At 37.6% G+C, this 21,309-nt stretch overlaps 1 protein-coding gene across 13 annotated transcripts in view; it reads left to right on the top strand.

Annotated features, from left to right (window-relative positions):
• agtpbp1 (ATP/GTP binding carboxypeptidase 1) overlaps positions 1 to 21,309 on the top strand; it is a 270,083-nt gene that overhangs the window by 68,586 nt on the left and 180,188 nt on the right. For 11 of the 13 annotated variants that reach the window (XM_059969829.1, XM_059969822.1, XM_059969828.1 and 8 more), the window contains one exon: positions 11,342 to 11,374. The exons of 1 other annotated variant lie outside the window; for it this stretch is intronic. In XM_059969829.1, the coding sequence (XP_059825812.1) occupies positions 11,342 to 11,374 (33 nt within the window). The remainder of the gene's footprint in view (positions 1 to 11,341; positions 11,375 to 21,309) is intronic. One more of the 13 variants, XM_059969825.1, reaches the window with a different exon arrangement.

The raw sequence follows: 21,309 nt of genomic DNA, 5'->3' as shown, positions 1-21,309 counted from the left end.
CTGGTCACCTCATTTGTTTTTCTCTTTTGATCAGAGGATGAGAGGTGACTTGATAGAGGTGTATAAGAGGCATAGATAGAATGGATAACTGGTAGATTTTTCCCAGGGCAGCAGTGGCTAATATGAGAGGGCATATTTTAAGCTGATTGGAGGAAAGTATATGGAGGATATCAGTGATAGGTGTTTTTTATTACACACAAGAATGGTAAGTGCATGGAACACACTGCTGGGAATAGTGGTAAATGTTAGGGACATTTAAGAAACTTTTAGGAAATGCATAAAGGAAAAAATGGAGGGCTATGTGGGAGGGAAGGAGTAGACTGAATTTGGAGGAGATTAAAAGGTCAGCAGAACATTGTGGGCTGAATGGCCTGTATTGCACTGTACTGTTTTATGCTTTAGTTTCAAAATGCTTGACTCTATTGTATTTCTTGGGATGGAATGGGGAAAATGTTTGATGCCAAGTGGATAGTGTGGGGAAAATGTGCATTGATTTTGCTTAAATTTGCTTCTGGGATTGAATTTGAATTATTTTGGGAAAAAAAATGATTGCATGCTTTTAGGAATAAAATTAAAAGTTCCCTTTTATAGAACATAGTACAACACAGGACCAGTCCCTTCTACTAACGATATCTGTGTGGTTCATGTTACTAATTTAAATACCACATGTTCTGTATATCCTTCATTACATTTTCATATGTTTGTCTAAATGTTTCTTAAATGCTGCTGTTGTATCACCTTCCACCTTCGTTCCTGGTAATATGTTCCAGGCACCTGCCGCTCTCTTGTGTATATATAAAAAGAACTTGCCTCTTAAATCTTTAAATCTTACTTTCAAACTATGCTTTTAGTAGCTGACATTTTAACACCGAAAAAAAAAGGATTATCTACCCTATCTATGGCTCTCATAATTTTAAATTCAGTGGATTTCATTAAATTAGACCATTGGTTAATCGGTTCAGCTGCTTATTTCGGACAACTCTTAAAGAACAAAAACTAATGGAGGAAATTCCCGGGATATCCCTCATTTATCTGGGACACTATGCTACTTAATTGGGCAGGAGACTGTTGCTGAACAGGTTCTAACTAGCATCAGTCGGGTGCATTTGTAGCTATGTCTCCGTTAGAAGCTAACCATGCTTAGAGTGAACAGGTTTTAAATAGCATCAGTTGCACGTGTTTGTTTGTTAGAGAAAATTACTGTCGCCAGTTAGACTTATACGAAGGCCCAGGCCCTGGTACGATCATGGAGAACCAGCAATGACTCTGCTAAGGCAAGCACAAGCATGGTCTTTTATACCTTAAAATACATGCAATTCAACAGTTTTCAGGGGTAAAGACTTCCTGATTAGACCTTACCAGCAATGTTCCAGATGCTTCCATTTCTTATACAGAATTAGATGTAGGCTTCCCACATACACAATCAGTTCCCCAGTAATTTGAAGAAACCAAGCCGTTAGTCATATGGTCTTGAAGGCCAATAGTTTCTCCCCATTGATTATTAGAAAACTAAGTCATCAATAACATAGCCTTGAGAGGTAAGGGCTCCTCCTTACACACTATATCAGTGCGTTATCAGTTCTTTATTTTCAACAGGACTTATTACATCTGTGCATTATCAGTTATTTATTTCTAACAGGATTTATTCCTAATTAGTACAAGTAAACAGATCCCATTTGCTTCTTACCCTGCTATTCTCATGATTTTGTTAACCATTAATTCTCAGGCTTAATTTTCTTCCACACTGTTCAAAACACAGTGATTTTTGTCGCTAATCGTTGGTGAGAAATAAGCAGTAAGGCAGTTCAGAACTGTTTGCTCTCTGAGGTTTCAAGCATTCAGGCTCGGAGATGACAGAAATGACCAGGAATGAAAATGAAACAATTTCACTACTTCAACAAGTAAGGAACTAAAAAGAATTTAGGCACTGGCCATCATCTTTAATATTACAATGAAAATGAAGATTTGGAGGATGCAATCGTATATGTCATGCAATTGTATGAAGACAGTCTGTTAGCACACTCAATGTCTGCACTGATTTTTTTTCATTGCATACGCTGAATGAATTCTTGTCAATACCTATTATAGAATTTTATAGTACTATCAGTTTTGTACCACTATTGGTAGTGTTCTAATATGTTTTGTATTTCAATTAATACATAATTTGTTATTCAGTTTTTTAAAAAATATACCTTTTACCTACTTCCATGAAACTTTGGCTTATTGGGCCAAAATGTACTGGCCCTAATGTGTCCCAATTAACTAGAATCCACTGTACTTTTATCAGGTCACTCTTTGGAGGTTTCTTTGGACTGGCATCATTAGTTGCTGAGTGTTATAGAGTAACTTCTGTTAAAAAATTGTATCTACCTAGTGATGTTACGTGATGGAAATCGTAGATCCTCACATCTAATTTTACTTCATTGGTTATTTGATACTGGATTTGGTTTCTCAAGGTCAGACTTGGTCTTTGATTCACCTTCTCCTGTTACTTTTTTTACTTCTTAGGGAAGGAAGGTAATTAATAAAGCAGCTGAGTTTGTCTGAGCCTAAGGCACTACCCTGAGAAACTCCTGTATTCATTTACTGGGGCCTCTAATGACCATAATTATCTCCCTTTCCTCAAGTATGACTGCATCCATTAGAATATTTTTCACTTACTGCTCAATTACTTCAATTTACCAGGGCTGCCTTATGCTATATTTGGCCAAATAGTGCCTTGCTATCAATTGGTATTACTCTCTCATGCCAAGAATTCAGCTCTTTATCCATGTTTGGACCACTGCTTTGATGGCGTTTGGACTGAATGGTTCCAGCAAACCCCAGATGTGGTATTGATGTTGGTGGGTAAGTGCCCCATGATAGCACTGCTTTTGACACCTTCCAACACTTGCAATTGAGTAGCCTGATTCAGCGGAAATTAATGAGATTGGATTTGTCTTTCTTTTTGTGACAGTGAATACTTAATCAATTTTCCATATTGCCAGTTTTATAAATTGTGGAAGCCAGTCTTCAGTAGTATAGTTAGACTTTTCAGGTGCTGTACCCTTTGTTGTATTCAGAACTCTCATCCATTTCATGCAGTGACTTGTAGTTAATTGAATTGGTTGAAGACTAACTTCCATGCTGAAGGGATTTTAGGCGGAAGTGGAAATGAATCTCGTAGTTGCTTCTTAACTGCTGAAGATCATTGTTACTGCTTCAGTGTTGACTCAAGAACTTACACGTTGGATTGTTTCTTCACTAATGGAGCTATTCTCGCATTTTTCTCCTATTAGCTGATTAATTATCCACTGCCATTTACAACTAGATGTAGCAGGACTGGGAACTTGGTCTGTTCTGGAACTTTTGTAAAACATTAGGATAGATTGGTTATCAGGCCAGTTAAGATATACTGCAAGATACTATGCAGAGTGAGAGAAGAGATTGCAGTGCCTTTGGCAATCACCTCCTAGTCTGATTAGGGATAGTCAACATGGCTTTGTCAGAGGCAGGTCATCACTCACAAGCCCGATTGAATTCTTTGAGGAAGTGTCAAAACAAATTAATGAAGACAGAGCAGCGGATATGGTGTATATGGATATCAGTGAGGCATTTGTCAAGATTTCCCATGCCAGGCATGGCATCCAGGGAAACTTGGCTGCATGGATTCAGAATTGGCTTGCACGTACTGCAGAGGGCAATATAGATGGAACATATTCTGACTGGAGGTCAGTGACCAGTGTTGCTCCACAGGGATATGTTCAGAGTTCCTTGTTCTTTGACATGGATAACAAAAGTTTGCAGATGTCATGAAGGTTGGTAGTGTTGAGGATAGTGTTGAATATTGTTGTAGGTTACAGTAGGAATTTGATAGGACACTGAAAAGTGGCAGATGGAATTCAATCCAGAAGAGTGTGAAAATGTGTTTGATGGAAAGTATAGGGTGGATGTCAGAGGTAGGGTTTTTACACAGAGAGTGGTAGGTGTGTGGAACAAGCTGCCAGTGGTGGTGGTGGTAGATGCAGATACATTAGGGGCATTTATGAGATTCTTAGGCACATGAATGAAAGAAAAATGGAGAGCTGGGAAGAGATGCATTAATCTTCGGGTAGGTTAAAGGGTTGACACATCATGAGCTGAAGGGCCTATACTGTTTTATGTTCTACGTTCATGGTATGTCTTATTTCTGGTTAAAGGTATTTATTTTTGCCTGTTTAGCTATACTGCTTTCCAATTTTAAACCGTTTTGTTTGTTAATGGCAGAGACTAAATTATAGACATTTCAAGCATAATTGCTGATGAAGAGTCTCGGCTCAAAGCATCAACTGTTTTTATTTCCTTCCATAGATTGCAGCCTGACTCGCTGAGTTCCTCCAGCATTCTGTATGTGTTGCTATAGACTTTAGGTGGCTTGTTTGGCAGGTTCCTTTTTCAGTATTTTTAACTTTATCAATTGTCCTGTGCTTTGTAAGGTATTGGGGAGCAACTATAGTGGCAGTGGTGGATGCAGTAATATTGCCTCAAATGAAAATACCATTGTTCATTAACTTGACAGCTGTGAATGCTTTTTCTCTCTCTCTGTCAGGTTTGACTTCAGTTTTGAAGAATTCTGATACTGAGTAAAATGTATGTGGAATACCAAGCCCAGAACTGCTAATTACCGCATCAAATGTGGTGTGTGTGTGTGCGCGCATGTGTATTGTGATAGTCTCTGCATGTTCTTATTTCAAATTCTTCTTGATGTATATTTAATATTTCAGTAATATTTCAGTACTCTTGTGGATATGTTGATTAAGCATTCTTTGTTTAAATAATTCATTATGATTTTATGTAAAAATAAATGAATTTGCATATGTCATAATGCTACCACATAATATATGCGCACCTCGCTAACGTAAAAATGTACACAACTTATCTCCCAACTCTTCTGTTTTGCTTTCAGTTAGTTTTTATGTCTTGGCATTGCAAAACATAACACTTCTGGCACCATGACATGACAAGCAAGTTGGAAATATAATTTGTTGAGTCAACTGCTCATATACAATAATTTACAGGGTCATCTTTATTTCTTCAACTTCTTAAATGTGCTAAGATATTTTCTGACCTCTGCTGTGCTTTTGATAATCTATAAAATGAAATTTTCAGCAATTGTTACTTGTGTGCACCTACAAAATTAACTGACAGTCTACAACAGCGATGGCCAGCTCTGTGGACAGAAAGTTACCTCATCCACGGTTGTACTCTGCAGGAAAGTATGTCCCAGATTAATGTTGGATCCTTGAGAACTTGCATTTTCTTATTCAGGTTGAGTACCCTATCTGAAATTCCAAAATCAGAAAACCTCCGAAATCTGAATTTATTTTGAGCATTGACGTGATGTCACAAGTGGAAAATTTCGCAAGACACTGGGAAGGTTCCAAGCAATGCACAGGTCTCTGCATGTACAGATGGTTATGAGAGGCGACCTCACATATGTAATGGACAGAAATTAATGAAAAATAAAAAAACACTATGCAGTGTTTTTAAGCGAAAAATGAAGATCTTGTGTTTTGAAGGAGTGGATTTGTCAGTGTTGGAGTGAACATACGTCACTTAGCGGTATGCTGATCATGAAACAAAATAAAGATCTATAACAATGAACTGAAAATTGAAGGTATTTGTGAATATTCAGCAGGCTGGTTGCAGAAATTTAAGAAAAAGCATGGCATTACATTTTAACATGTCTGCTGATCACAAAAATTTAGCACCAGAACAAGTCTATGATGATTGTTTTTATACCTTATGTAAAACCTGAAAAAAAAGTACAATTAAAATACAGTGTACTGTAACTTTTTAATCAAAACATGGCATTGTAGGTGGAGACTAAAAGCCTGCCATTGTTTGTGTTGTTCAAGAGGTGATTCGGGTATTCTTTCTTGATGCTGCTGTGCTCCTTTTGTGACACTGCACACATTATATTTTCATTATATTGTATGTAATCATTTTTACTGTTAAATACATACATTATGTGCGATGAACAAGATAAAGACTGCTAATTTTGAGCCATCTATCTCATCAGGTCATGAAATAATGCAAAATAATAAATGTTATGTAATGAAAGAATAGTGCAAAAATCTTGTTTACTTTTCTGTTTGAGCTACTATGGACATGTAAATAGTTTTCTAGTAAGAGATATCGTTCAATTTGGTGCTTATGATTTTGGAGTGAAGGAGGATGAGAGGAGACTTGATAGAGGTGTACAAGATAACAAGAGGATTTTGAAGAAGAAGCCAGTGCACAATAAATTCAGTCCTCGTGAAAAACAATTACCTTCTAAAATTGAATTTCAAAAAATAATTGTAGCATCAGGTACAAAGACAGCAGTGAAAGCTTCATTTCAGAAGTAAAGCTAGCATTATAGGTGTGCAAATGATATGAATTCTTGTTAACAAATATGAGAGGCCATTCACCCCAGCTCCATTCCTTTAAGGAAGAAAAGTGTTATGTTTGTCAGAAGAAGGGACGTAGAGTTATGGAATCTGAACTCAGAGGCTAACCAGAAAAGTCCTATAGATGCATCTCTTCACAGATGAACTTTGTTCAGTAGTGGTGGAATATGCAGAATTATGAAGCTAAATCAAAGTTTCTGCACCACAAATGACAGGAAATAACAAGGTCTTAAAAAGAGATCAATAGAAAGAGCTGTGGGATGTTCTATCATGTTTACAAAAGAAGTCTTGGCCATCTACATGTGCTAGAGTACAGTTAATCTTAAGATATACTCAGCTTGAAGTACTAAAGTTAGCAGGAGCAAATATTGAACATTGTTATGGTGGCAAATAATTAGAAGTGCCAATAGCTTTAGCTAACTGCCCCCATCTACCAGCATTAGTAGATAAGGTTGGGCTAAGAAAATGTAAAGTCATTAGAAAAAAATAGTAGCCTCATGGGGATGATGAAATTATGCTTGGAGGTGCTTTGTGGAAAAGTGAACAAGTCTTAGCTCAGCACAATATTGTGGTCTGAAGGGCTTTTCCTCTGTTTTATTGTTCTATATTTTTAAGGATACAGTAATTGTACTCTCATTACTGGCTATAAGGGAACATAAATCTGAAGCCAATCTAACAACTTATAAAGAAGACATAAGAGTCTGCAGTAGTCTTGATGCAGAGCTTGGAACTGAAAATCAGAATCAGGTTTATTATCACTGACATTTATCATGAAATTTGTTGTTTTGTGGCAGCAGTACATTGCAGTAATAATAAAACTATAAATTCCAGTAAGAAATACATTTTAAAAATTTAAAGAAGTAGTACATAAAGAGAGCAAATAAAAGTGAAAAAGTGCCAGGGTAGTGTTACATTTTGTGTGTGTGTTGCCAAGGTAGTGTTTGTGGGTTCATTGTCCATACAGAAATATGATGGCAGAGAGAAGCTGTTCCTAAAATATTACTTCCTTTTTGATGGTAGCAAAGAGAAGGGGGCATGTCCAGAGTGATAGGGGCCCTTAATGATGGATATCACATTTTGAACCATTGCCTTTTATAGGTGCCCTGGATGGGGAGATAAGCACCAATGATGGAGCTGGCTGAGTTTACAACAGTCTGCAACTTTTACTGATCCAGTGCAGTAGGCCCTCCATGGTAGATTGTGATGTAACCGATTAGAATGCTCTCCACAATATATCTGTAGAAATTTGCAAGAACTTTTGGTGACATACCAAGTCTCCCCAAGCTCCTTATGAAATATAGCCACTGTCATGCCTTTTTAGTAATTGGATCAAATGCTGGACCCAGGAACTTAAAACTGCTCACCATTTCCACTGTTACTCCGTTGATGAGGACTGTTGTGTGTAACCTTGACTTCCTCTTCCTGATGCAATCAATTCTTTGGTTTTACTGACATTGAGTTCAAGATTGTTTCTTGCGACACCACTCAACCAGGTGATCCATCTCACCGTTATATGCCTCCACATCGCTATCTGAAATTCTACCAAGAGCAGTTGTGTCATTGGCAAATTTATAGAAGGCATTTGAGCTGTGCCTAGCCACAATGACATGGGTGCAGAGAGAGTAAAGTAGTGGTCTAAGCACACATCCTTGAGGTGTGACAGTGTTGATTGTCAGTGAGGAAGAGATGTTATTTCTGATCCACACTAACTGTGGTCTTCCAATGAGGAAGTCAAGGATCCGGTTGCAGAGGGAGGTACAGAGGCCCAGGTTTTGGAGCTTGTTAATTAGTACTGAAGATATGATGGTGTTGAATGCTGAGGTGTAATCAGTAAACAGCAGCCTAGCGCAGGTATTGCTTTTTTCCAAGTGATCCAAGGCTGAGTGGAGAGACAGAAAAGATTACACCTGCTGTAGACCAGTTGCAGCGATAGGCAAATTGCAGTGGGTCCAGGTCCTTGGTTAGGCAGGAGCTGATTCTTGCTATGACCATCCTCTCAGAGCACTTAATCAGAGTAGATATAAGTGCAACTGGGCAATAGCTATTGAGGCAGCTCATCCTGCTCTTCTTCTGTTACCTTTTTGAAGAAGGTGGCCATGGGCCAAAAAGTCGGAACATGAATGGGAATTGAAATTAAAATGTTTGACCACTGAGAAGTTCCATTTTTGACACATGGAGCAGAGGTGTTCGACAAAGTGGTCCCCAATTTATGATGGGTCTCACCAATGTACACATCAGGAGTACTGGATGTAATAGACGACCCCAGCAGATTCACAGGTGAAGTGTTGCCTCACTTTGAAGGACTGTTTGGTACCCTGAATGGAGGTGAGGGAGGAGGCGAATAGGCAAGTGTAGCATTTTGGCAGCTTGCAGGGGTATGTGCTAGGAGGGAGATTAGTGGAATGAATGGACAAGAGAATAACAGAGGGATAACCTCTGCAGAAAGCAAAGTGGGGGCGAGAGGTAGAGATATGTTTGGTGGTGAGAGATTGGAGATGTTCTTGAACACTCCCCACCAGTTGGTTGGCACAGCTTTTCAGTGCCTTTTCAGGTACTCCATCAGGGCTTGACACCTTGCTGGGATTCACCCCCTTGAAAGATGTTCTGATGCTGGCCTCTGAGATCACTAGATGTTGCAAGGATTTGCATAGGTGTAGTTTTATTCCCTCTTTCAATCATGCATAAAAGGCATTGAGCTCATCTGGGAGTGAAGCATCAGAGCCATTCATGATGTTTGGTTTTGCCTTGTACAAAGTAATGGTTGCAAACCCTGCCTGAGTAGACGATTCCCTCTCTAACTTCAATCGGAATTGCTTTATCACTCTTAAAATAGTTTTCCGTAAGTCGTATCTGGACTTATTGTATAGTTGTGGGATCATGGGTTTTGAATGCCAGTGATCTAGCCCTCGGCAGATTGTGAATCTCTTGGTTCATCCATAGCTCTTGGTTTGGGTATGTCTCAAAAGCACTCACTCATCCACAGGTCTTGATGAACAATTCCTTTCTCCCATAGATGCTACTCAGTTGGCTGAGTTCATCCAGCTGATTGTTCTTTTCACTAAAAAGGTTGAAGAAAAGATTGTCAAAAATATAAAAGGTGTGTTGTTATGTTGCAGTGCTAATAATTATGGTCCAGAAGAAATATATCGCTGACACCTGTTCAGCCATGAGAATGGCCAAAATGACTTTTTTTAAACAAAATAAGTATCAACCTTTGGCAGAAAGCCAGAGATTTTAGTTTTTATCAACCCTCATTCAAAGTAGATTGAATCATGTTGGATCATATGCTACAATAATCTCTACAATTGGGAAACTGAGATTGACTTTTGGAAAATTTAGAGTCAAAGTGTTTGTATGTATTCTCAGGGAAGCCTTGAATAGAGGCTTTTGAAGCTTAGACGTAGATCTTTGCCTGAATTTATATACTGTGCAAAGCATATTCTATGATAAGATTCGCTTATCAGAGAGCTTATGATGGCTTGCAGTCTTCAAATATGCTCAAGTTTCTTACAGCCTATATTGGAGGATAAATTGGAGAGACAGCAGTTGAAGCAAAATCAAATCATGTCCTAACAACTGATTGGAGTAAGAAAAAATTGTCAGACAGATAGCACAATGCTGCAGCTAGTGGAGTTGCTGCCTCAGTGCCAGAGAATGGTTCAAGTCTTACCTTAGGTGGTGTTTGTGTGACGTTTTGATGTTCTTTCTGTGATTATGTGGGTTTCCTCCAGGCACTCAGTAGGAGGAAACCCAGAACCCACATCCCAAGGATGTACTTCAACAACAATTCTCTGGAATTCACTTCCTAAATCTCTCTGACTTAAATCTTTACATTGTGGAAAAAAATATTGTGAGATTATTATTGACCAAGCCTTTTGGTCTCTTCTCACACATTTTCTCCTCCTACAAATCACCATGGCTTGCTTGCTGCTTGTTGTTGAAGCATAGTTGCAGAGAAATAGAGCATGAAGAATAGTCCACCCTCGATTTACATCTTAGGGCAATGACAGAGTTCAAAGAGAGAAAAGTGTTTTCTCCTTTGATGTATTAGGTGTCAACTTTTACAAAATTGAACTGCTGTCTTTATTCCTTGGAGAAGAACATGGCTAAGAAAGTCTAGAGTTAGTTGATACTCTGCAAACTGGTATAGTAAGAGTTTATAGAGAAAAACTTTATTAAATTTTCTGTTAATTGGCATTTCTACTTGTTGTTTGGGTGTTTTTATTAGGCGTCACTATGACACATTTCAATTCTAAATGTGCAAACCAGCTTTTGGTAGCAAAAAAGCTGGAGTTATCCTGATGGTGTAACATTTTAAAAAGTTCCATAATGTTTCAAAGGTCATTGGTTGAGTCAAATGACTGAATTGACCAACGAAATAATGGGTTTTAAATAATTGTACTGTCTAAATAGTGTTTAAGAGAAGATATCCATCTTGTTTCCAACATGGAGATGCGGTTAAGATAGCTTGCTGGTTCTCGTGTCCCACAGCTTGAGTTTATTTACATTGTAGGGAATATGAAATAGAAGCTATATATAGTAGATTGTTAGCTATATTTAATGTAGGGTATGCTCTTATTTTAGCCATTTGATATTATTTGGTGTGGAGTTAATTAAATTATTTTTAATAATCATTTCAAAACGTACTCTTAAAATACACATAGTGCTAGAAGACTGATGTAAGAGGTTCAACGTGAATTAGTGGGTGTACTTACATTCTTAATCTTATCTGTTAGGAAATAGTTGAACAATTTTTAAACTATGGAGTATAGTTTCAGTATAGTCCCCCAACTCCCACTTATGTTATATACATTAATCCTTTCTGCATTGAAAATGTTAATTCAGAATAACTTCTAGTCAATACATTTTTCAGGCAGTGTTGCATTCAGAAAAAGCAATGACACTTTTTAATCTGCTTATGTTTTGTCCAGCAGAATTCCCTTTCTCAGTCCTACAAGTGTCAGGTAGGATTCTGTTTTGGAATTAATTTTAGTGATTGCATAGCATCAGGATTATGGTACTACCTGGTATTATAGTTTCACTATATTTAATATAACATTAATTTTAAATTTGGGAATGAGAAAATTGAATTGGTGATACGCTGTGCCATTTGAGATTAATTGGATAGGTGCAGGCTCTTGACATAGAAAAATGGAAAATAAAATGTTGAGTGTCAGGCAAAAAAGATTATGTTAAGCTTTATTTTGCTTAAATTATCACACAATGAGTGAATTGAATGCTTGAATATTTAAAAGAAGCTGCACATGCTGGAACTCTGAAATAAAAGCATAAAATACTATAAAACTATGCAGGAGAGCATTTCAAGTTTGGAGCATTTTGAGTTTTGAGCTTTTCATCAAAACTTTTTATCAAGACATAATCCTCAAAATTTTAACTTATTTTCCTCTCTAGAAATGCTTCATGATTTGCTGTCTTGTTTCTAGCATTTTCTGGGTACAGGGGGCCCCTGCATTATACAAAACTGTCAGTACTGTGATTTTCCATAAATATAAAGCTGCGTCATTCACGCAGATGTCGAGCAACAAATGTTGAGGGGAAAAATAAGCTTCGTATTTATCTATTTACTTTTTTCACAGAAGTTTTGGAGGAGTATATTTTGTATCGTAAATTGTTGGGTAGTGATTTGCAAATTCTGTATGGGTGAATTTCTGATACCCAAATCACAAAAATGTAGTGGTCACTTGTTTGTTACTTGTAGTCTGCCAACCCCCCAGTAATTTTTGACCATTGCATGGCTTTGCTGCTTTTGAAATCACTGAACTTAATAGTTTCACTTGTACATTTAGTGTTGCATGATATAGCAAATATTACAGCAATTAATGGTCTTAAAATTTTAAATGTTGCTAAATTTGTGAAATTCTTAATATTGTCATTAAATGCTTATACTGGGGTGCAGAATTTAACTTAAGCAACTGTAAAGTTATTACATGTTGTGTTTATGGTTTGCTGTCATTGCCTTTTTCATGTACATTAACATCATCATTCCATGTTTATGTTTTAAAGTGCTATAACATTTCAGTAATGCAAAATCAAAAGGTACTGGGTGCAGGGTGTACTACCTATGTTTAATAAAATACTTTCCACCAGTGAGTTGAGGAACATGATTAGTAATCATTGATCTATGAGCAAAATCTGTAATTTAGATTCCTTAATGTTATCATGGTTCTTAGAAACTAGCATGATTTGATTGTTGTGTGGCAATTTCTAAGCTGTTGGTTCAATTGTTTATACAACAGAAGGAACTAGGTTCAATCTGAGTAAGGAGCTACTGTTTAATGCCTATCAGTTAAATATCAAGTAAAATCCTTCATACCATGATCTGTGGTGGGAAATGCTTTAATTAATCACAGATAGAGCCCAGAGTTGCAGTAGAGTTCTCAAAGTGAAGAAAACTTTTAATTGCTTGGTTTTGTAGTTCAGAGACCATGTTAATATAGCTGACAGGGAGTATGCAAGTGGGTTACAGGCACTGAAGAGTGAGAGCATGGAAGATGGCTGGGGAGCATTGGAAAAGTTTTAAAATGGGATAGTTGAAGATTTCATTAAAGTAAGTATAATCTAGCAGCAGCAGTAGTTGATGCTAAAGTAATGGACACTTTGTGAAGATGCATGATCAGAAACTTAGATTAGGATAAATTATGTTCAAATGGTGTGTTAAACTGGAGCAAAGGAAGTAGTCTGGAATGGTAATGGAGCAATGGTAACTATAAAGTCAGTGGAGATTGTAACAGTTGATGCAAACATAATGACTTCAGTATTCAATAGGAAGCTTTGGACTAGGAGATCACAGTCATGAAACTAGAGATAATCCAATTGGAGATGAAGTTCTGAAATAATTCTGCAGGCAAAGAACAACATCTAGTTGGCAGACCCTCTCATCTGCTAAATGCTAAGTTACTTCTCAAGAAATCCAGCTCAAATTTTACATGTTCTTAGCTTTAATATGAAGTGGGGAAAAGCTGTGAGTGTGAGACAAATCTTGCTAGAATAGAGCATCTTGATCTTTGGACTTGTTCCCTCCTCATCGATTTGAAAGTAATTTGTTTGAAGAAAAACATTGTGACTGAGGGCAACAAGGCATTTGTGAATCATGGGACTAAAACGTGAAAATCTTGAATGAAATTTAAGAAATGAGAATTTTACAGTACTGTTGGAAGAGAAGGAAGAACTGGAGTGGGTGTCTTAAGAGTCAGTTTGTATATGGAATGAAATAGATTTCAAGGAGTGAAGGAAGATGGGGAAAAAGTTTATATTTGAATTGTAAAATTCATCTTATTTGAGAAGATTATATTTAAATAGCAAAACAAGGAATGAACATTACATACAGGTATAATCTTCAGTGATTTAGATTTTTCCCTTTCTGGATAAATGAAGTTGATTTCCTTTATTTATTATTGCATGCTCAGTTGGTACAATACCATACAGTATGAGCTTGAATTACTGAAATGAAAATTAACGAAGAACTTAGAAAAACATCAAGTAGACCCGGCACCTCCATGCAACAACATAAATATATAATATCTTTAAGTTGTGGAGAATCACTTTGTTCATTAGTATACATTTTATTTTTGAAGGGAGCTTTGGCCCTGTACATTTACTGATCTTTACACAGTACTTGTACAGTAATGATATTGTTAATTCCCGAAGTTTTTGATCTAGAGGGTTTGGATAGATTGCTTTTAATCGAACTCTCCATCAGATATTGTTGTGAATCTATGGTAACAACAATGGCTTAACCCTTGTTTTTCCAGTGGTTTTTATACGTAACACAGCAAATCCTGGCATCTGCACATGCATAGTAAAAGTTGAAATCCAGAAGCACATGTCACTGATATTCTGCTGCTCTGCAGCACAGAATCATTGATTGAAAGGGAATTCAACCTGTTACACCCAATTTCACACTGACTTTTAAAACGAAGCAGAAGAGGTTGTGCCTTGTTAAATGGGATAATTACTGCTGAACAAACTTCTCTGGTCATAAAAATTTAAGTATGCATGCATATAGTGTAATTTCCTCAGAATAGCACCAATTGCATTTTAAGAAAATCTGCTTTCAATGCATAGAACATTTGAGTTTTACTTTAATCCCACATGAGAATCTTGATCTTTATCGCATCTGTAAAAATATTGAAAAATTGTGTTTTTTCCAGGAAAGCTTGCCTTGACTCTTGCTGTTTTGAAAAAAATATGTGACTTAATTGGAGCATAAGATCTTGAAGTTGAATATGGAGAGGATTTTTCCTCTTGAATCTAGAAGCAAGCTCATTGTTTAAAAATAAGCGATTGTCCAATTAAGACAGGGATGAAAGGCCTTTACTGTGCCATAGTGTTCCACATTCTATGAGGTAAATGTTTATTTTTCTCTCAAGGAGTTTTTGGAACTGACTTCCCTCAAACTGCAGTGGGAACACTGTTTTGAATGTTTTAATGGCAGCATTTGATAGATTATTGATGAGCAAAGTAATAAATGAGCAGGAAAAAGTGAGAATGCAGAGTTGAAGTTACAAATAAATCAGCTATGCTCTTATTAAACAGCGGAGCAGGCTTGAGCTGCTGAATGGCCTATTCCTGCTCCTAGTTTATATATTGTTTTGTTCTGATCAGCTGCTCCTATTTTTTACAAAACTTTTGAAGTTTATTTGCAACACATATACAGCATTGTGACATTTCTGTCGCTGAGTGTCATGATTTCTTTACAAATGGTGCGAAGCTGCACATTACATTGGGAAAGGGCTTAAGCACAAGTATATACATTCTTTTCAGGGTTAATACTTCCTTAGAATAGAAGAGGAATTAATAGCACCTCCTACAGGTTCAAGTTCTAGAATAAATTGTCAGGGTCTATATCTTTAAACAGCATTGAAACGTAATGTATTTTATCCTCTTGCATCAAAAGCAGTTCAACTATTAAGTCTCATTTCAATATTTGTCCAGTGATGCACCATCAATAACTCTAGGAGACTGGAAGTGAACGATAGGCTTTAATTAGCAGCGAAAAGGGAGCACAACATGTCGAAGACTGAGTGGGGGGAGCAGTGCCCCAGTCGCCTTTATACAGGGGTCTGTGGGAGGAGCCACAGGAGCAGTCAGCAGAGGGGCATGTCCAAACAGGTATACATAGTTTACCACATCCAGCAACTTAGATTTTTTTACAGTTCCAGCTAATAATTTTTCAGCCATTTGTTGTGACATTGCAAAAATCTTGCCTGGTCCCGAGTGCTAATCAACTGATATTTATAACCTAGCTTCATTAAATTACTTAAAGGTTCCTGCTGGCTTATATTCTTCTTATAAATGAAAAATCAATATTATGTGTACCTTTCCAATGCCAATTTTATTTGTAAGAATTAAAACTAAATTAATGCTTGACTCTTATTCTTATATGTTCCATTAAAAAAAATGACTCTGTTGAACCCTGTTCATTTGATGCCCTAAATTTCTCCTGCTGAAGACAGCTACATTCCTAGCACACTGAATTAGTTAAGTTCTTTTTGGGATCACTAGGCTTTGCTACAGGTGCTGTAGGTGCTTTAGGTGTTGAAACTTGTGTGCGTTGTTTGTGTTTGAGCATATCTGAAGAGAGCATATGGATGCAAAGTACTCATTTCTTTTCCAGTTTGAGCAGTCTTGGACCAGGGGTTTCCATAGATCAGCAAAGCTGTTACAATTTTCAAGAAGGGTGACTTTGAATCATTTTTTTATGTCCTTTTGGATATTTATGCCGAATTCCAGGAGTAAGGTGTCAAGCCAGTTGACAGTGCGATCAGCACCTCAGTGGTGCTGATGATAGTTGGGAGAAGACATTGGTTTTATTTGCTTATTCTGTTGCTGATTTTGGAGGATTTTGTAGATGCAACATTAATGATACTTCTCAAGTGCTCTAATATGATTGCCTGAAGTTTATTGTGTCTCTAATACAGGAGGGTGGGGGCATTGCTGACTGTACAGCATAGCTTGGTGTCAGTTGGATACACTGATCTTCAAATGTTCTTTTCTACAGGCAGTGGTAACTGTATTGGCACATTAGCACTGGTATAATTCAGCAGTTATATCTGCTCCAATCTGGTTGGCTCCTGAGATATGGCAAAAATCCACTTTGACCAAGGTTACATCAGGATTCTTGATAAGTAGAGATGAATTTTGCAGTAGGACCATGTTCTTATAGATGTTTAATAGCAGGCCTCTCTTAACACTTCAGCAAAGAAGTCAAGAATGGTTTAGAATTTGCTTTCTAAGTGTGCAAATACATATTTGTACTTTGGTGTCTGAAATAGATGCGATCTTAGTTTTGGAGTAGAGGTAATGAGGTTTGAATAATTTCTGCTGTAAATTCAGCAGATTTGGTAAGGCGAGGAAGATGTTGTCTTCACGCAGCCTTGTTGGACCCTAAGCTGAACTGGATTTGGATATTTGATGAATCCATTGGTACGGATCGTGGCTTGCATGTCATAACAGAGCAGAGTGATATTTGTGGGTAGCCAAGTTTGAGAAGGATCCTTCATAATTCTCTGTGGTTGATGGAATTATGGGCTTTTGTGTGGTTGAAGAAGAATGTTGCTTCCTGCACTGCTTACATTTCTCCTGGCAGCTGCATCCTCAGACTCCATTTAAATAGGTCATTTAATAATTCTCTTTCCGCATGTATTATCTGACATGCTGAGTGTTTGCAGCTTATTGTGTCTTTATTTCTAAAGGTGCTAACCCTACACCTTACAGGACATTCTAAAGGGAATGTTGAGTTTACAAGTAAATGTAGCCATGAGCATATTTCAAAATCACTATGTTTACAGTGCAGAATAAAACATCGAGTCTGTACTGTCTCTACAAAAGTTAGTCCCTCTCCCCTTAGCACTGCAAATTCTTTCCTCTTCAATATTTAATCAGCTGTCTTTTGAATGCTGCAATTGAATTAGCTCTCACTACTACCACTTGGCAGTGCATTCCAAAACCTAATCATTCACTGTACTAGAGCTTTGATATTTCTGCCAAGGATTCTCATTCTGTGCCTTATAGTTTTTGATGCTCTGCCATTTCTCAGCATGAGATTTCCCTATCCACGTATCCATCTGTTCCACCCACCTGACCATATCACCTTAATTCTTTACAAGACTGTCTGTGTTAGCTGAAACGTACTATTTGTATACTGGAATCACCTAAATAATTTTACCTTGAACACCTGTGTTTGATATGGACAACTCCTTGTATATTTCTTATTTTTCACATTTCAACTTTAATGTTCTGTGGTTTGTTTCTTTTGTCTGTTGATGAAAAGAAATATACCAACAATTTTGGTCTTTCTCCCTTTCTCCACATTTTAACACAGTATGTTGTGGGACCTAGTCTTTCTTTCACCATTACATTTCTCTTCATGTTGCATTCTTGACTTATTTTTTAAGGTGGGATCTTGTATTTAGTTGTGAAGGTTTGATGACTAATATTTCATTCTTTAAAACATGTAAAATTGTGCAGTTTGTAAATTAGGAATGGAATGGAATGTCCAAAAGAACAATGGTAAAAGTACTACCTAAATACAGCTATGCAGCATCTTTCATACTCCCAAACTTCCTCAAACAGATTCATATGTGATTGTTTAAAAGTACATTTCCATTATGTTGGCAATCTGCATGGATGAATGCCTTATTAACTGCAAATAAACTAATTAAAGTATCTTTAGGGCTAGCATTTGAAATGTTATATAAGACAGCAGGAGAACTTTTTTTTCACTAATTCCATTATATGTGCCAAATCCATTGGAACTGTTAGAAAGTTTTTATCAAATATGGTACCAGTGTACCATAGTTTTCAGAACAGCACTGTTGCATTTTCTGCTCAAGGTGAGAGTGATAAAATTTACCAAATTAATATCAATTGTTCATGTCTTTGTAGGTTGTTACATAGTGTTTGTAGAAACACATTTTTAGAATCATTGAGAGGCTAGAAATTTTCCATCTAGTGGAATATTCAGGCAAGATTTAATAGTTGTTCTGAAGTATAGAATATTTAGATAGAATAAATTGGGGAGTGTTTTTTTTAGACATAGCACATGGTGATCAGAATCACTTTATTGCCAGTATGTGATACATACTGGAATTAATTGTGATTCAGTGCCAAGTGTAAAACTTGGGACAATGCCATAACAGACAACGCAATAGCAACCAGCAATTTATAAGACAGTAGCACAAACAGCCATGAGCAATCAACAGTCAGCAGAACGGTCATGTGCAAATGTCAATAATCAAACTTAAATAAATGAGCATATGAACAGATTCAGTAATTATCAACAGAACAAGGAGAGCAGAAAAGACCATTTAACAGACGTTGTGCGGGGACATTTGGGGTATTACATCTGCATGAGTTCTGTTGAGGAGCTGGACAGCTACAGGAAAGGAACTTCAGAGATGACATGTAGTCCTGGTGGTGATGGACTTGTAGCATCTCCCTGATGGCAATTCGGTGAATTGGTGACTACTAGAGTGGATGGAGCCAGTAGTAATTTTTTCAGCTCTTTTCTTTGCTTGGGCAATGAACAGCTCTTTCATTATTGGTAGCTGACAGCCAATGATCTTCTCCACAGAGTGGACCACTTGCTGCAACCTAGACTTGGAGAGGGATGAAGCACTGGGAAACCAAACATTGATACAGCGGTCACAACACTCTCAATGATAGCTGAGTGAAAATTCATCAGGGTATGCCCTGAGATGTTAAGTTTCCTAGGGTGACGTAGGAAGACCAGCCTCTGTTGTGCTTTCCTAGTGAGGAACATAATGTGCTTGTCTCGCTTCAATGTATTGGTAATGGTGGTCCCCAGGAATTTAAATGAGTCAACCACATATAAAACCTGACCATTAACTTCTAAGGGGATTCAGGTAGGACATTGTTGGTGGAAATTAATCCTCATTTCCACTGGCTTGATACCATTAAGCTCCAAGTTATTAAGCGCCCACCATGCTAGGAGGATATCTCCCTCTTCTTGATGGTAGGTCACATCATTATTAGGGATGAGACCAACTATAACCATATAACAATCACAGCATGGAAACAGGCCATCTCGGCCCTCCTAGTCCGTGCTGAACTCTTAATCTCACCTAGTCCCACCTACCCGCACTCAGCCCATAACCCTCCACTCCTTTCCTGTCCATATACCTATCCAATTTTACCTTAAATGACACAACTGAACTGGCCTCTACTACTTCTACAGGAAGCTCATTCCACACAGCTATCACTCTTTGAGTAAAGAAATACCCCCTCGTGTTTCCCTTAAACTTCTGCCCCCTAACTCTCAAATCATGTCCTCTTGTTTGAATCTCCCCTACTCTCAATGGAAACAGCCTATTCACGTCAACTCTATCTATCCCTCTCAAAATTTTAAATACCTCGATCAAATCCGCCCTCAACCTTCTACGCTCCAATGAATAGAGACCTAACTTGTTCAACCTTTCTCTGTAACTTAAGTGCTGAAACCCAGGTAACGTTCTAGTAAATCGTCTCTGCACTCTCTCTAATTTATTGATATCTTTCCTATAATTCGGTGACCAGAACTGTACACAATACCAATGCCTTGTACAATTTTAACATTACATCCCAACTTCTGTACTCAATGCTTTGATTTATAAAGGCCAGCATTCCAAAAGCCTTCTTCACCACCCTATCTACATGAGACTCCACCTTCAGGGAACTGTGCACTGTTATTCCTAGATCTCTCTGTTCCTCTGCATTCCTCAATGCCCTACCATTTACCCTGTATGTTCTATTTGGATTATTCCTGCCAAAATGTAGAACCTCACACTTCTCAGCATTAAACTCCATCTGCCAACGTTCAGCCCATTCTTCTAACTGGCATAAATCTCCCTGCAAGCTTTGAAAACCCACCTCATTATCCACAACACCTCCTACCTTAGTATCATCGGCATACTTACTAATCCAATTTACCACCCCATCATCCAGATCATTTATGTATATTACATCAACATTGGGCCCAAAACAGATCCCTGAGGCACCCCGCTAGTCACCGGCCTCCATCCCGATAAACAATTATCCACCACTACTCTCTGGCATCTCCCATCTAGCCACTGTTGAATCCATTTTATTACTCCAGCATTAATACCTAATGACTGAACCTTCTTAACTAACCTTCCATGTGGAACTTTGTCAAAGGCTTTGCTGAAGTCCATATAGACTACATCCACTGCCTTACCCTCGTCAACATTCCTCGTAACTTCTTCAAAAAATTCAATAAGGTTTGTCAAACATGACCTTCCACGCACAAATCCATACTGGCTACTCCTAATCAGATCCTGTCTATCCAGATAGTTATTAATACTATCTCTAAGAATACTTTCCATTAATTTACCTACCACTGATGTCAAACTGACAGGTCTATAATTGCTAGGCTTACTTCTAGAACCCTTTTTAAACAATGGAACCACATGAGCAATACGCCAATCCTCCGGCACAATCCCCGTTTCTAATGACATCTTAAAGCTCTCCATCAGAGCTCCTGCTATTTCTACACAAACTTCCCTCAAGGTCCTGGGGAATATCCTGTCAGGACCCGGAAATTTATCCACTTTTAAATTTCTTAAAAGCGCCAGTACTTCCACCTCTTTAATTGTCATAGGTTCCATAACTTCCTTACTTGTTTCCCACACCTTACACAATTCAATATCCTTCTCCTTAGTGAATACCGAAGAGAAGAAATCGTTCAAAATCTTTCCCATCTCCCTCGGCTCCACACATAGCTGACCGCTGTGATTCTCTAAGGGGCCAATTTTATCCCTCACTATCCTCTTGCTTTTAATATAACTGTAGAAACCTTTCGGATTTACTTTCTCCTTATTTGCCAAACCAACCTCGTATCTTCTTTTAGCTTTTCTAATCT

The sequence above is a fragment of the Hypanus sabinus genome, chromosome 5 (assembly GCF_030144855.1).
Source record: "Hypanus sabinus isolate sHypSab1 chromosome 5, sHypSab1.hap1, whole genome shotgun sequence".
NCBI lineage: Eukaryota > Metazoa > Chordata > Chondrichthyes > Myliobatiformes > Dasyatidae > Hypanus > Hypanus sabinus.
The sequence above is the reverse complement of the archived record's forward strand: the minus strand, read 5'-3'. Positions and strand labels throughout refer to the sequence as shown.